The 16,485-nt window shown below is 43.1% G+C and overlaps 1 protein-coding gene across 1 annotated transcript; it reads right to left on the bottom strand.

Moving 5' to 3' along the window:
- Positions 1-4,141: 4,141 nt before the first annotated feature.
- On the bottom strand, positions 4,142-6,564 carry rxfp3.2b (relaxin family peptide receptor 3.2b). The gene has a single exon (XM_052072880.1). It carries the CDS (start codon positions 6,124-6,126, stop codon positions 4,933-4,935), a length of 1,194 nt encoding a protein of 397 aa, XP_051928840.1. The 5' UTR covers positions 6,127-6,564; the 3' UTR covers positions 4,142-4,932.
- Between the last annotated feature and the right edge of the window lie 9,921 nt (positions 6,565-16,485).

The raw sequence follows: 16,485 nt of genomic DNA, 5'->3' as shown, positions 1-16,485 counted from the left end.
TTAATCAGTGTGCTGTGAAACATATTATTAGGTCTTCAGAAAAAAAGAAATGTCAGCTCCTTGGATGACGTGCTGCCTCCTACGATGCCTTCCTGTTCCTGGGGAGCTTCATTTGGTATTGGTTTGGTTTGTTTTGTTTATTGAACATAAACATTTACAGTCATAATTTGACAGAAAATAAGGTAAATAAAATAGTAAACAGAAAGAAATCAGTCTTCATTCAACAGTTATTATGTATGGTATTGATGAAATGGCGCAATGTCAATGATTTTCCTTTAAGTATCACTTCATGTTTATGCCTATTTATTCCTTGGCGCTACAACGACAACGCTCTGTCTCCGATCGTCGCTGCCCATTGAAAAGCATCCAGCCATCCATCCATTCTCCGAACCGCTTGATCCTCAATAGGGTCACGGGGGGTGCTGGAGCCTATCCCAGCCGTCTTCGGGCAGTAGGCGGGGGACACCCTGAATCAGTTGCCAGCCAATCGCAGGGCACACAGAGACGAACAACCATCCACGCTCACACTCACACCTAGGGACAATTTCGAGTGTTCAATCAGCCTACCATGCATGTTTTTGGAATGTGGGAGGAAACCGGAGCACCCGGAGAAAACCCACGCAGGCCCGGGGAGAACATGCAAACTCCACACAGGGAGGCCGGAGCTGGAATCGAACTCGGTACCTCTGCACTGTGAAGCCGACGTGCTAACCGCTGGACTACCGGGCCGCCCCCATTGAAAAACATTAATGTCCATTTTCCATCCATCCGTTACCCAATCCGCTTTATCCTCACAGGGGTGTCGGGCGGTGCAGAAGCCTATCCCAGCTGTCTTCGGGAAGTATGCTGGGGACACCCTGAACCGGTTGCCAGCCAATCGCAAGGGCACCCAGAGCCGAACAACAATCCACGATCACACTCACACCTCGGGACAATTTAGTGTTCAATCAGCTTGCCATACATGTTTTTTTTGGAATGTGGGAGGAAGTCTGAGTACCCGGAGAAAACCCACGCAGGCCCGGGGAGAACATGCAAACGCCACACAGGGAGGCCGCAGCCGGGCTCGAACCCGCGACCTCCGCACTGTGAGGTCGACGTGCTAATCACTGGATCACCGGGCCGCCCATGTCCATTTTTTTTTTTTTTATTTTAAAAATGTTTATATTAATGGGGTGTCTACAAATCATGTTGTGTTACATGAAGTTATTTGGAATTAATAGTAAATAAATCCCCCTCATCCTTCTACATTTTTTTTGCAACAATGAGAGATACAGCTTGTCGAGGGGCAGTCTTCCTCTCATCTAAACCTCCATGTTTACTTCCTGGTAGGCTAATTTGTCAGCACTTTCATCCAGCATCTTTCTTTCATCTTTCTGCACTGCCAAGTGGACTTTTCTCACTGAGCAAATGTGTGAAAAGGTATTAACGCCCAAGAGTTTCAGTCAGAACAGCGGTAGTAGAAAAAAATCAGTCAAGTATGACAAAGGGACACATGTTGCAAGGTGAAATACAGATCTGTGATCTGCCTTGCCAACTTTACATGATCCGCCCGTGGAGATATGCTCACACTTCCTGATACTTTTGGATGCCTCGACCTGCCCGCAGGATATGAGAAAACCAGTTTATTCTTCTGACCCGTCAAGTAGTGTCTTTGTATCTCCAACTGCTTTTGAAAGAGAATGAGAGGAGTTGCTTCCATCGACGGCTGAACAAGCAGGCTTTGTTCACACCCACAACGGTACAAATTGCCTTTTTCTTCACAACACGCCACTCTATGCCTGCTTGGGAGTGTCGGCAAGAATATCAAAACTTAGTCTGGCCAACTCGTACGCAGATATAGGCCAAGCCTTACGACAGACACGTACTAGGCATGAAAATATAGCCCTGAACATGAGTGGTTTAAAACGTTTTATTTTGAAATGTAGAATCAATTAAAAGAGGTGATCAAATTAACTGCTGAACCGTAAATGTTGCTCAGCAAATCGGAATGCAGGTGGATATTCTGCAATAGTTTCAGCAACGTTGATGACCAATGTCTCGATTTTTCACAGTTCATTTGACTAATGTACAATTTTATTTAAAAAATGACAAAGAGTGAACAGGTCCCAAACTGCCTTTTACTATAACATTTTGTTACATGCCTGAAAACGGTGTTTTTCAAACACTGCGAGATATTGTCAGGTGTGCCGTGGGAAATGATCCAATTTGTATGCCTGTGCGGTCTATCGCCCGACAGAGTAATCGTGTACCACTCTTCCATACTGGCAGGTAGCAGCAGCAGTGCTTCGGGACGGGGGAAGTTCCTGGCGCGAGGCAATACAACGAAAGCTATCTTTCATTTGGATTTACTTTTACCGGAAATGCAACGGCATCGACTCCGTTGTGCTTGGAATATGATGAGAAGCTCTCCAACAGCGCTATGTTCCCAAGTAAGCCTAAACTACATCGCCAAACAAAAAAAAGACAGAGCTGTGGAGGAAGAACTTGCTGCCAGGATATCAGATCTGTGTTCATCCAAACCATTTATCACACCGAGTGAGAATAAATATGAAAGATGATAAAATATTTGATTGATGTTTATTTGATTCCTATTCAAGGTGTTATAATACAACGTTCTTCTTTGCTCATAATAACAATATAACACTTTAATTGTTAAAATATGATTTTTTTTTCACATTTCCAGCTAATGGTGTCCTACTGGAAATTTCCTCTACCTTCACTTACTATTGGTAAGAGGTTGTGCATTTGAAGGAAATCACAGCATCATTTTGCCCAAATTGCACGGGGCTGCTACTTTATGAGTTTTTGTATGAAAGAAATCCGACAATTTGTGGCCGAACCACACAGAAAAATAGGTTCACACCCCATCCTCAGGCCCTCCCAATGAAATAATACACCCAAACATGGAGTAAAAAAACATAGTTTCTCCATGCAATCACAAGTTTTTAATTTGCTCAAGTCAGTGACTTTTCACACTTTATTGACATGCCAGTCCAAAATAACTGTGATCAAATTCATCCATCCATCCAATTTTAATAACACCCTGCTAAATGAAGTGCACATTTAGACAAATAAGCATCCACTTTCACACCCATTGGCAATTCGGTCTGCTCAATTAACCTAGCTTATGTTTTTGGAATGTGGGAGAAAGCCAAAGTCTCTTTGGTGATTAACGAGCGCTTGCTCTGTGTACGAGCAAATATTGTTTTTAGTAGTGATGGAACAAAAGGAGGAGAATACGTGAGTAGAATCACAAGGCCCACGCTGGATTTTGCTGCACAGAATAACAAAGAACTGGAAACTTTTAATTGTCTTGCTGAAACACCAGCACATTTTTATATCTCTGTGCCCTTTTTGCTTGGGTTTTTTTTTCCCGTCATGTTTTACTGATCAAGGCACAGTGGAGTCTGATGCCTTCTCAAGGATGGACAATCTATACAGCTGAGTCCACAATGATTTTATTTGCCCCTTTCATGAAAAAGTTCATTTATTTCAATGAAAACAAAGGCCCTGGAATGAACTTTTTAAGATTCTAAAGGAGCCGAAGTCTCACCAGATTTGGTGATGTCATACTTGATGATGCTTTAAACTCCAACTTTATATTTGATTATGGTTGCAACTCCAAATTGCACTTCTCTTTCAGTCATGAACACCTTGTAAATTTCACTTGGATTTATTCATTGAACTTTTGTTTATTCAGGTAAGACAATTGAAACCAGATTATCATTAGCAATACTGTACAGACGTATATAAAACAACAACAAAAAACAAAGACTAAGCCCACAAATGGCAAAAATGTCATTAATTTACATCTCTGGTAAGTAAACTCTTACCATGCACTTGAGGTTCGTGACAACCTTTTGCAAGGTTATGCAAGACAGCAAGCTCAGTTTGCGCGGTGCCCATGTTTCTTGATTAATTTCATATTCATATCCAAGAAGTGGTTTTCATACAAATACTAACTTTACTACCGTTTCAGAATAGCTTCATGAGTGAGGCTATGCCGAGTTCTGACTTATGTACAAATTGAGGTGGCGATGATGTCTTTGTAGGAATGGAACCACAACAAAAAGTGTGGAGACTGCTTTTATTTTATATCAATGTTTAATAACAGTTATAACTTGTTCTAACTTAAAAAAAAAAGTTATTTGTTCTGACCATAAATTCAATCAACTCTACGTAATGGGTAAATGAGGCACACTGATGGAACAATTTAGATCAGATTCAAACCATCACATTGGTACTTCACTGTCTTTTTCTCGTAAGTTTCACAGCACGCCGTCTTTAAGTGATGTTTGATTTCACAACATACGATGCGCACCAAGTAATAAACAAACACTGCAAATGCAGAAACCCGGGCAACCTTCTCTTGCCGGTCTATCCCGATCGCAATGTGTCCGTCATGACTGGCTCCTCCTTCGCATCCCCAGTCCTCAGCCGGAGTGATTTATCTGTAAAAAGCTTGATACCTTATCGCTCCCCGCCCACATTGTGTCAGATGTTAAGTGAGGATTACACGTCGTAACCTTCAGGCTCATCCCAGAGTCCTGCGTCTCTCAAAGTATCACTCATGATTGATATTTATACATATTCATGAACACATTCCGGGAGGGGAGGGTTCAGTGGTGGTGGTGGTGGGGAGGGGGCATCACCCGCAATGTCGATCACAGAGGGACAAATAGACTGAGCGAGAAAAAGTTTGAGCGATTATACAACAGCACAAAGTCTTTCTTGGAGGGAAAGGGGAAAGTGGGCCACGTCCCGCTGCGTAGGGCATGAGGATGATTTGCAACCAAAGTGGAATATAAATAAAGGTGTTGGCATTTGCCGTCTTGACGGGATTTGGGTGAGGCAAATAAACAAAGGCAGTTGCTTCCTCCACTTGGAAAACTGTCTCGAAGCCATCTATTCATCCATCCATCTGTCCACAGCTCACACATCCATTTGGACCAGCACCATGACGGGTGGCGCCTCTGCCACTTTGCCTTTGCGTCGCAGCAGATGACTCAGACCCCTGAAGGACGGCGTGGTGTGGAGGACAATCTCCTTGAGACCCGCTCGGAACTCGCGGCGGACCAGGCAGTAGAGCACCGGATTGAGGCAGCTGTTGGTGTGCGCCAGGCACACGGTCAGCGGGAATGCGTACGCTTGAACGTTGTAGAAAGCCTTGCTGAAGGGCACTAGGTCAAACTTGATGAGCACCCCCCACAACGTCAGTGCCTGATTGGGAAGCCAGCACAGAAAGAAAGACAGAACCACGATGACGATTGATTTGGTGACTTTGGAGCGACGGTTTTGACGGCCTTGTTCCACCTCCGGGTCGGCGGCCCCTGAAATGCGACGGCTGAGGACAAAGCGCAGGAGAAGAAGGTAACAGACGCTGATGATGATAAGAGGGATGAGGAAGCCCAGCAGGACCTTTTGCAGATGGTACAAGCCCAAGAGAAGCTGCGGGTCCCAGTGGGCTATGTCCGGAAAGCGCACCAGGCAAAGTTCTTCATCCGACACCTGGGCGGTGGTGGAGTAGATGGCGTGAGGCAACGTGACCAGCAGAGACATGGCCCAGATGCCTAAGCTGGTCCACTTGGCCCGGGTGGCCGCCGTTCTCCTGCTGTGCATCTTAAGTGCCGTCGAGATGGAATAGTACCGTGCCACGCTCATGGCGGTGAGGAAGAAAACGCTGGCGTACATGTTCATGGTGGTCACGGAGCTGACGATTTTGCACATGACTCGGCCGAAAGGCCACCGGAAGTCCAGCGCCGTGTCCACTGCCCAGAAGGGCAGAGTCAGGACGAACTGCAGATCGGTGATCGCCAACCCCATCACGAAGCAGTTGATGGACGATTGCTTCTGCCTGTAACGCGAGTGCAGCAGATACAGCGCCAGCACGTTCCCCACCAACCCCAGCGCACAGACGACGGAGTAGACGCACGCGATCATCACGCGTACCGCAAGGCTGGAGCCGTCTCCTTGGAAATCCGCGCTTGACTCCCTGGTGAGCAGTTGCAGCCAGCAGTGTAAAGACAAGTTCCCGCTAGAACTGGTGCTACAGTTCCCACAGTCCTCCAGCATCATTTGCTGCTCACATGGCTCCGGAGCCAGAGTTTGAACTCCAGTCTCATTCATATCCGATCCAACTGATCACATACCTCCCCGCCAGGGCAAAGTTGAACAACCGCGGATCATGAAACAGGAGGCGAAGCAGTCGGTAAGGCGGCACAGCATCGCATGGTCTTCGTTTGTCTGTGTCAGTTTGAAATAAAAGCTGCCTGCTGCTATTCACCTCCTCCTCCGCCTCCTCCTCCTCTCTACTTCTTGCTGCTGTGTGCGCCTTTGCTTATCTCTTTGCCAGTGAGCGCGCAACAGCACACCAGCGTTGACGCTGCCGGTCTCCTCACCATCTGGGCGGCAGAGAGAAGTCATGCTCTGATTCCCACCGCTGCGTCAAAGTGCCCAGGCATGCCCATTCGGGAGGGGGTCCAGGGGGTCGGACTGACACAGCACTCATGTCTTTGTTGTGAGGGTGTGTCTTTGAAAGGCAGCTCATGTGGCAACTCACTTCCAAATATGCTGCTGTTTTCTACCGTTTGAGAGTACAGACAGTAGTTTTAGGAAATACCGTTTCTGAATTTCTTTAATTGAACTACTTCTGCCTTACTTTTGAGGTACTTTAACATGGATACATACATTTAGGTAGCCATTTTGATACCTGTGCCCAGTTGTTCAATTAACAACCGCTGGTTAACCCCTTTGCTCAGGGGTGTCAAACCCATTTTCGTCGCGGGCCACATTTTAGTTACCGTTTCTCTTGGAGGGCCATTATATCAAGAAGTCAAGAACAATGGTTTATTCACATATTGTTAAAGTAACTTTAATGAAGGCTTTGGCAACAAGAAAACGCTTTCAATATCTCTCATTTGTTACGCGTGAGAACATGAATTTTGGTGAGATTTTTGCAAGCAACATGGAAGTTGACATGTTTGATTTGCTTTCGCGGGCCACATAAAATGATGTCGCGGGCGAGATCTGGCCCCCGGGCCTTGGGTTTGACACCGACGCCTTTGCTAAACGACCGTTAAAGTTCTATTGTTCAAGACACGGTTAGTAATATTAGTTATTGGGCACCATCAAAAGCCAACCATGTGGTTAACGTCACTGATTAGCGCCAATGTACACCCCAGTTCCTCATTTTGTTGACTTCCGGTTTTGCGACTCCCCCACGCCCTCCCCCAAAAAGGTCATGCACTATTATTTGGATAGCAATATGCTCAAAACACTTCAACCTGTTACCTCATTCACTGACTGACGTATGGTCACAATGGCCAGGGATCCAACCACCAACCTCTGAATTAAGAGACAACCACTCTACCACTTAGCCACGTCGCCTCAAAGAGTAAAGAACAGCACGAAAGGGAGAAAATGTTGTTGGATGTCATTATCTATCCAATAAGTGCTACAAAGCGGTGTTGTTGTCTTGCTGCCAGCTGTCATGACAAGAACCTCTGGGAAAATCCTATTTTTTTATGCTGTCTTCCACTGGGCGTGAAGCTGACAACTCCGCCGAGCGTGATCCAACATGGACGTCATGTGTAGCGGAGGTTCCTATTTCAAAAAAGGAATTCATAAACTTACCTGATAGAAGTTCTTCATTTGAAGTTTGCTGCAGTTGAATGCATTGTGACTTATTACTTGTCCTCTTAGCGAACCGTATAACCGCAACATTTGTCGAAGTTGACGCTGTGGCAGGTTTCGGGTTATGAGTCACAGAAGCAGTAAAAGCAAGCAACTGCCATTTCAGTGAGTGCATTCAAATTGCTTTTCAACGGAATGTAAAGCAATTACGCCAGAGTGAAGGGCCAAACTAATGGACTGTATTCTACAGTTTTTCACCCGTTTGCATGAATAGCAACTTTTTGTCTTACAAGAGATTGCGTTATCCTCATTTGACTTCACAGTTTGAAAAAAACCCACATTGGACGAAAACTTTGATCAGAAATATGGCCTGAATTCACATATTATTTAGCAATTCAAAACGTCAGCGAGAAGAGGTCAACCTCATTTCTGCTAGCATCAGAAGTGAACAGAACTTTTCTCCATTGGATCGTGATTAAAAATACACTGTCCAAATACGCCTTGTTCAGCATTAGCTTTAGCATTAGCCAGTTGTGACGACGATGACTCAGAAGAAGTGTTTCTTCTGTCAAGCTATGCTTAGCACATTTACAGATTTTACTTTTGGAGTTTTTATTTTTATTTTTGAACACCCATTGTTTGGTGACAGTGCAGAGGTCGTGGGTTTGATCTCTGGGCTCCCTGTGGGGAGTTTGCATGTTCTCCCCGGGCCTGCGTGGGTTTTCTCCGGGTATTCCGGGTTCCTCCTATATTCCAAAAAAACAAGCATGGTAGGCCTATTGAACACTCTAAATTGTCCCTAAGTGTGAGTGTGAGCAGATTGTTTTTCGTCTCTGTGTGCCCGAAGACAGCTGGGATAGGCTCCAGCACCACCCGCGACCCTTATGAGGACAAAGCGAATCGGAAAATGGATGGATGGACGGAAATGGATGTTTTTCTTGTTCATGACGTGATAGGACTTTGAGGTTGGATTTCTTGTTTTGACTTGTCCCTGCCTTCTCTCTGTTTGCCTATCCCCGTGGTTGCCCAGCACGTGTTGTGCTGCAACAACATTGCAGTACGAGTTGAAATAACCATTCGAATTAACTTCGATAAACTCAAGTCCTAATCTTTCAAACGGAGAGACAAGTCACATTGCTTGCACATTGCTCATTTATCCTTATTGATGCTGCAGTCCTCAAGCTCCTGTCGCCTCACTTGATTGCGACCAACATCAGCGAAGGCTTCCTCGTAGAATCTGCGGACCTGATCATGAACACCATTTATTGGAATGAGCTTCATGTCATTTTTTTTTTTACTGGCCATATTTTCCACTGCATAAAAAACCCCCCAAATAACAATGAACAACTTCAGCTCACAACTATTTGGCTTAACACCCAGCTGGTAGTTTGTTTTTGAATTGGAGTGTTATATGACTTGTCCTCTTTGTGAATAATGCTTCATTCAGTTTATTCTAAAGGTGCGGTGGGGAGGGGGGGGGACTGACCCTTTTACAAAGGTTGGAGGTAATTACCTGAATGGCTCATGCTTAAAAGATGCCTCCGGTTGCCATGGACAACGGCATTCAAACTCTGGTCCTGATTGTTCGCTCACATCTTGTATAGAGGCAACGCAAAAAGTACGCAAAACTTCCCTGCGGCTCTAACAATTCAATTTTATCGCACTGCATCTGAATTGTATGCCCTGACATCAGGTCTGCCTTTTTTTAATCACTCGTTGGCCTGTGGGAAATCTCTCACTTTGCATCTGAACGTTATCTCATGATTAAAAATGATGGCAAACAATCTCACTGTGGACAATTTGTGACTTGCCTTATTAGCGGAGGAATCAGAGGATGTCAATAGATCTCCAAAAGAAATGAAAAACTCATTTAGATGAATCTGTATTGATATGAGTTACATTAGCGGAGCATCAAGTAACAACATAACATTCGGGAATACTCTTATTTATTAAAAAGAGTTTATTCTTTCAAGGCTTAATGTAGAGCCTTAACCGTATCATATGTGCCTAATTTTGCATCGGCTGGCCTTGCAGGGGTTCATTTAATTGGAAACTTTGGCATCCCTTCACTGGCTCCCTTTTTTAGATTTCATTTTAGATTCATTTTAGATTTCTTTTTAAGATCCTATTATTTGTTTTCAAATCTTTAAATGGCCTCGCTCCACGTACCTCACTGAGCTTCTCCGCCTCTCTGAGCGCCTACGCCCAGTGCCTCAGGTCTGCGGACCAGACATTATTAGAGGTACCAACAGTTGAGTTGAGCTGAGTTTTGATCTTTGTACCACAAAGACGTGGCCTTTCATAAAATTGTAACACTGTGTTTAGTATCATCCATCCATTTTCTATATAGCGCTTGTCCTCATCAAAGTCACGGTTGAACTGGAGCCATTTCCAGCGGACTTTTGCACGGGAAGTGGGGCACACTTTTGAGTGGTCACCTGCCAATCATACATAGAAACCGTTCAGGCCTTTTAACATTCACCTAAAGAGCCCTCGGTGTTCAGGCTGCTGCATACTTTCGTGTCATTTCATCATCTTGTTCGGTCACTGCACTCTGCTGACTGCTTTTTACTTATATCCCTATAATGCCATTTGTATCATATTTGAGACATGCATTTTCATTATGTAACTCATTCTTTACATTAGATTGAATCATCTGTATCAAATTTGATACTGCAGGTTTAAAATATGATTTTCTCCAAATTTTCATTTTCAATGCTTATAAATGGGATTTGATAAATATCGAAAACAACATAATACGGAAAAATATTTTTGTGGATTTTGTGATAAGGGAACATCTCAGTTCCCCAAAATCAGATTTTTTTGACTATTCCTTGATGGCTAAGGCATTATAATTAATACCCCACACACAAGATAAGAAATGAAAACAATTTAATGGAGCCTCACAGTAATTTCTTTCGCATTCCCCCTTCAGTGGATATGGATTAAGCATTACTGGATAAAATGTTTTTGATGCTTGAATACAATTCATTTGTATCTTCCGTTGCACCTTTAAGGGGCGTGGTTTAATGAACAGCTACAGGTGCTGGCCAGATTAGTCCAGCGTCAGCATCTGGCCCCGAGTTCTTCTCATAAGAGTTTTGTAGTCTTGCGTTTGACTGAACCTGCATCGCGACAGTGGCTCTTCTTGCCCCCGTGTGAGGGAATTACCGCACCATTATTGCTTTATAATTATTATTGTTTTTAATCTGCGCTCCAACGGCACCGGAACCAACTTGTTTGTACCTCAAACTTTGGCTTGTGACACAAAAGGAGGATAAAAAAAGCAACAAACAAACAATGGAGCTGAGTGGTTGACACAAAGGCTGACAGGAACAGGTGGAAACGAAAATCTAACAAGCACGACCTCGCATGCAAAAGGGAAAACGCGTCAGAACATGACACAAAACACACATGCAATCAAAACGAACGCAACTTGAACACTTCTGCGTTAAGTAGCCACCCTATTCAAAACAGCCATTAGAATGATGCAGTGCAGCTCTATGCAACCACTCTATTAAATATTGTTTAGTGCATCAATAAAAAAATGTGAACGTCATTATCTCTGAAGCGACAGAATTTACTATGCGGCTCTTGTTTTGGATCCCATCAGACTGAATAAGAGGATGGTTAATTTACACACGGGTTGAAGTGGTTTGCGCATGTTGCAATGATGTGATCCTTTGGGGATTAAAAGGACTAGGTGGTATCCTTTTGAACACACTTGCTCACTCCGGCTTAAACCAGTAAAATCAAATCTAGATAATCCTCTGTGCTTTTAACCTCGAAATATGCTTTTCACTCATTCGCTGCTTTGAATATTGTAGCTGTTCGCAGAATAAAACACAACACGAGAGCCGAGTGTCAACTCTATTAAATTACCTCCTCGTGTCCCCAAATAAAAATGCCGTCTTCATTCTTAAACGTTTTAAGAAGGCGGCTGGCTGCGTCCAAAGCAGATTTAAAAAAGCTTCCCACCCCCGTGCGGCATCTGTTGCCATAACATTTTGTCACCCGGCCTACGGTTGTGACACTGTGATCTGAGGCAGAAATAATTAAAGTGACTTGCGGCCATTGTTCAGACTGTCAGAGGTCTTAATAAAAATGCGTTTATTTCTCCATCCGTGCTTATGTGAGCTTTGATTGTACTTTAGAACAATGACGCAAAACACTTAGCTCTTTTTCCCATCCAAACATGGCCGAAGACGCCAAGCGAAAACCGTGCAGAGCAATTAGTGTCATAACTGCCGTTCGGGGATCTTCACTTGTCTGTGTTTGACTATCAGTAATTGTGGGTTCATCCTTGGATGCATGCGCCATAAAATACTCATTTGTTTGTCTGTCATAGTGTTGTTTCGAAAGCATGCGCACTTAGCTTGTAGCTGACGTGTGCACATTTTGATCATGACGTCTCTGATCCACTGGTTAAAGGAAACTTTGATTCTCTCCTCTTTCATCTCAAACTGCTTCAAGCGTGTGATGGAAAAGTGGTTATGCCTGCATGACTGTGTTTTATGTTATGTGTTGCGTTTATTGTTTTACTTGTTTTTAACTGTTTTGTTAAGTGCTTTGTTACAGCTGCCGCTGTTGTGAAAGCGCTATATAAATCAGCATGTATTGTATTGTATTGTATTGTATTGTATTGTAATTGTAGTCCATGCAAAGCTATATGGCGAAAAACGAATGGGGAGGGGGCGGGGGGAGCGCAAATGTTTTTTGCGGCTTATTTGTATGACGGGGGACATTTTAAAGACTTGACAACAAATGGAACTTTTTAGGATTTTTGTTAAAGTGGAAAGTTTTGTGTAATCATTCTCAGTCGCACAGTAAAACACCGATGAACGAAGCAACAATCAGTGCCGGCACTCGTCGTTTTGTCCTTCGAAATTTGATCTGGCTAAGAACAAAGAACAATCTGAAAGACTGAAAAGCTTTGGCAGTGGCCAACATGTGAAGAAGGCTTCTTTTTGGCTCGTTACACACAAAAACATTTTGAACTAAAAAAATTTTTAAAAATTAAATAAAAATGGGAGAGCACAATGTCATTTTGAAGGCCATGCCAATGTCAAGACTAAAAAGTGATGGTAATATCAAGCGTTTAGTGGATTTTTGTTTTTTCCTGATCATTTCCACCTACACGCCATGACTCTTAAAAACACTATGCAATGCAAATGCCTAAATGACATTCAAACCAGACAGAGGAATGCTTCCATTAATCAAAGTTTTGGTATGCAGATTTGGTTATTTGCGAAAAAGAAAGACACAAGACTTTATTATTTTTTTTTTCCAATGAAACGTTGGAAAACAAGTTTTCCCACATTCTCAGCCACACTCCACAAACAATAAGTACATGTCGCATCATAAAACAACAATGGTGATTACGTAAAATGTGCTCTTTGCGAAGAATAAAAATTCTTCAAAGAATCAAGTATATATTTTTCTACAAAATGACTTTTGTTACTGATGTGTGGGTATTTTTTTTCCTTAAAAATAAAGTCAATACATGATGAAGGAAAGCTATCATTTTAAAAGAATGAATTTGTAATGTCCTTAGACATATCGAGGGAAGTGAGTTAAGAATAATTGGAGAAAACAGTAATATAACACAATATTAAAAAAAAGCTATACTGATAATATACTGCACCATAAAATGATAACACAAAATAACACGTGATCATTTTAAATGAATTATACAATTATGAGGGAAAGAGATAAATTAAAATGAATAATAAAGAAATGTAAATGTTTGAACTTTGTGAGAATACAGTCATCCATCCATCCGTTTGATCCTCTTTATGATTTGAGGAAAAAAAGAGCCATTATGCAGACAATGGTGTAATATTAGCAGCAACTGCGCACACGTCAGTTTTCAACGTGGCTCACTAATTAAAGCAACGAGCGCTTTGGAACATGCACCAATCTCGCCTAAAATGGACCCTATTCACACGAAGCCAACCAAAATTAATTTCCAGTGTGTCACTTCTAATTTCCGGTCTCACGTCTCATGGTCAGTTTGATATTTGGATAGCCTACAGAGTTGAGCAAAGCCGATAAGAGGCGTCCAGGCGGCAGACAAATGAGGAGCAGTTAATTCCGGAGGATGACTAATGAGCCTGATCCTGTAAATTACCAAATAGCTCGAAAGCTCAGAATTAGACATCATGCATCCCAAATCCTGGAAAAATCGTAAATCCCGCTGCGACTTGTGCAGGAGCTAATTCTTCTGAATGTGTGATTTGACCAGCAGACAAGCAAACATCCCTCCAGTCATTTTCTCGAGCGTTTATCCTCATTTGGGTCAGAGGTAAGTTAGAGCCTACCTGATTATGAACGAGAGGCAGTATAAACTTGTTTGAGTAGCTCCAGCCAGACACAAGACAGCTCATCCTAAACCTAAGCTGAACATGAGCCCGCGTCTTCCAATCAGCTCCCGCAGCCACGCCCATCTTGTCCAGGTGTTCCTCATTGTCTCATTGGGTGGCTTGTATTTAGTTTCCTGCTGTCACGTTGTCTTGTAGTTGCGGTTGCTGGTGTGTTTTTTTTTATTTTTAGTTTGTTTTTTTCTTTCCCCCAGTACCCTTGTGTGTGGTTTTTATTTATTTATTTTGTGGGGTGAAAAATTGCAAAGTTCAGTATACCCCGCCTCCTGATTTACGGTTACCCAATCAAGCGCGATCCTGAGTCACCTCATTAAAAAATGTTCGAAGACTGTGGGTCAACCTCTGGATGTACTGTTTGCGGCCACCAATTATAACCTTGGCTGAAAATATCTGCGACCCCAGTGACGCTCTAAAGCAGGGGTGGGCAATTATTTTCCCGTGGGGGCCAAATGAGAAGCAGAAAATATTGTGGAGGGCCGGGCCAAAAGTTAGAAATAGAAATAGAGAGAGAACCACCGGTGTGTACTTTTTGAGATGTTTTTGTCTGCTGGTGTGTTGTATTGCAAAGATATGACCGGGCTCAAAATTTTGGGGGAAAAAAACTGCACTACACCTCCGTACTTCTGTGGGCAAAACATAAATGGTGACAAAGTTTCAGACTTCTGTCAGGCGTCATCCATCTAGTGTCTTTCCAAGTCCCTCTTTGACTCGGCCTAATTGGAAAAGGCATGTTGTTTTTGAGGAAGCGTTACATTTACAATGTCTCAACCTTGCAATTTTAATCCCATTTGGAGATTAAAGACGAGCGGATTTGCCCATTTGACTTTGATGGACAAAATTCCTCTAATGGCCCGCCCAACCCCGTGGGGAGATCATCTGTGTCGTGAGGGTCCTCAGAGAATTTCCTTAATCAAAACGATGCGTTAAGGTCCTGATTGGACATGCTTGTGGCCGAGACATTTTCACCCTTGATTAGAAAAGAAGAGGGGAGAAAAAAAAACATTCTTCAATTTGCTATACAGCTCATCCTGGGGAGGAAGGAGCAGGCAAAGACAAAAAGACGAAGGGTGGATCGAGCACAGAAAGAACAATATTCCGAGATGTCGAGCAGAGATAGAGACATTATCCTGTGGATGATCGTAATATCTGCTTGATTGATTCCGTCACTCCCCATTTATTTTCACCACCTAGTGGAAAATGTACGATTAGACGCACTCCTGCTGAATCATTACTAAAGCAATGAGGGGTCCAATACAAACATTTTGTTGTGAAAATCGCTTTTCCACTGCAAAGCATCGTGCTAAATTGGATGAAATCTATATTACTTGTATGGTTTGGAGAAGCGTTGCACATGTTATCAGGAATATGCCCACTGTCACCAGCTCAGGATTATTCGGGCCATGCAATGGAAATTCAAAAATTTTATCATACAATGGGAAATATTACACTGGTGTATGTCGATTTCATGCATCCTGTAACCTAGTGGTCCCCAACCCCCGGACCGCGGACTGCTATCGGTCCGTAGGTCATTTGGTACCGGGCCGCACAGAAAGAATAAATAGCTTACATTACTTTCGTTTTATTCATTTCGGAATCTGAAATGTGTTTTATTTTGAAAATTTACTGGATTCCCCATTACTCCCTTCTCGGTCATGCGATAGGTTACCGCTGAAATGAAACCCGGGAGCTAGCAAAACGACTAAAAAAACAAACATCTTTGGAAATCTTTGGAGATTCCCACGCACCAAGCCCACTCTGCATAATATGCGGCAATGGTGAGTCTTATTTTTCATGCACTTTGTATCTTATTTTGAAGGGAGGTTTAAACGTTACATCGCGACCAGAGAGCGTTGCGGCCAGATAGGGACGTTCCTCGCGTGTCGTGATTCATGTTTATTGTTATGTTTCAAAAAGTTTTCATGCAGATGATATTATTTTGTCGTATTAATCTGTCACACCTTCAAGGCCGGTCCCTAAAATTATTGTCTAGACATTAAACCGGTGCGTGGGGCAAAAAAGGTTGGGGACCGCTGCTGTAACCTGATAACATGATCAAGTGTCCACTGTAGTCACCGCTGTCCCTGAAAGGGTTGAAAAAATAATAACAACATAGCTTCCCTCACTACATCCATCAACCTCAGGCCTTTTTGCCTCACTAGAGAAATATTTCACTGCTCTGCTGAACAATGAACAATGGCCTCATCTCTGCCCGGCAGCCTGCAGCTCCCGATGCATCGCGTGAATAACGCAGACTTTTCAATAGGAGACAACTTTGATTGAACGCAAGTGGGTGTGATCTACCTTGACCTGACGCCTTGTGTTTACTGATATACACAAATGCGACAGTGCCGTCATTTTTCCGCAGGCTTTCAGGAGAATCATGGAAAACCTTGGGTAGAATTTTTTGATTCGGATGGATATTATTCATTTTTCCTTATAAGACGGTTTTTCATGCAAGGCTATAGCTTGATTC

The sequence above is a fragment of the Hippocampus zosterae genome, chromosome 8 (genome assembly GCF_025434085.1).
Source record: "Hippocampus zosterae strain Florida chromosome 8, ASM2543408v3, whole genome shotgun sequence".
Taxonomy (NCBI): domain Eukaryota; kingdom Metazoa; phylum Chordata; class Actinopteri; order Syngnathiformes; family Syngnathidae; genus Hippocampus; species Hippocampus zosterae.
This window is presented reverse-complemented; position numbering and strand designations above follow the sequence as displayed.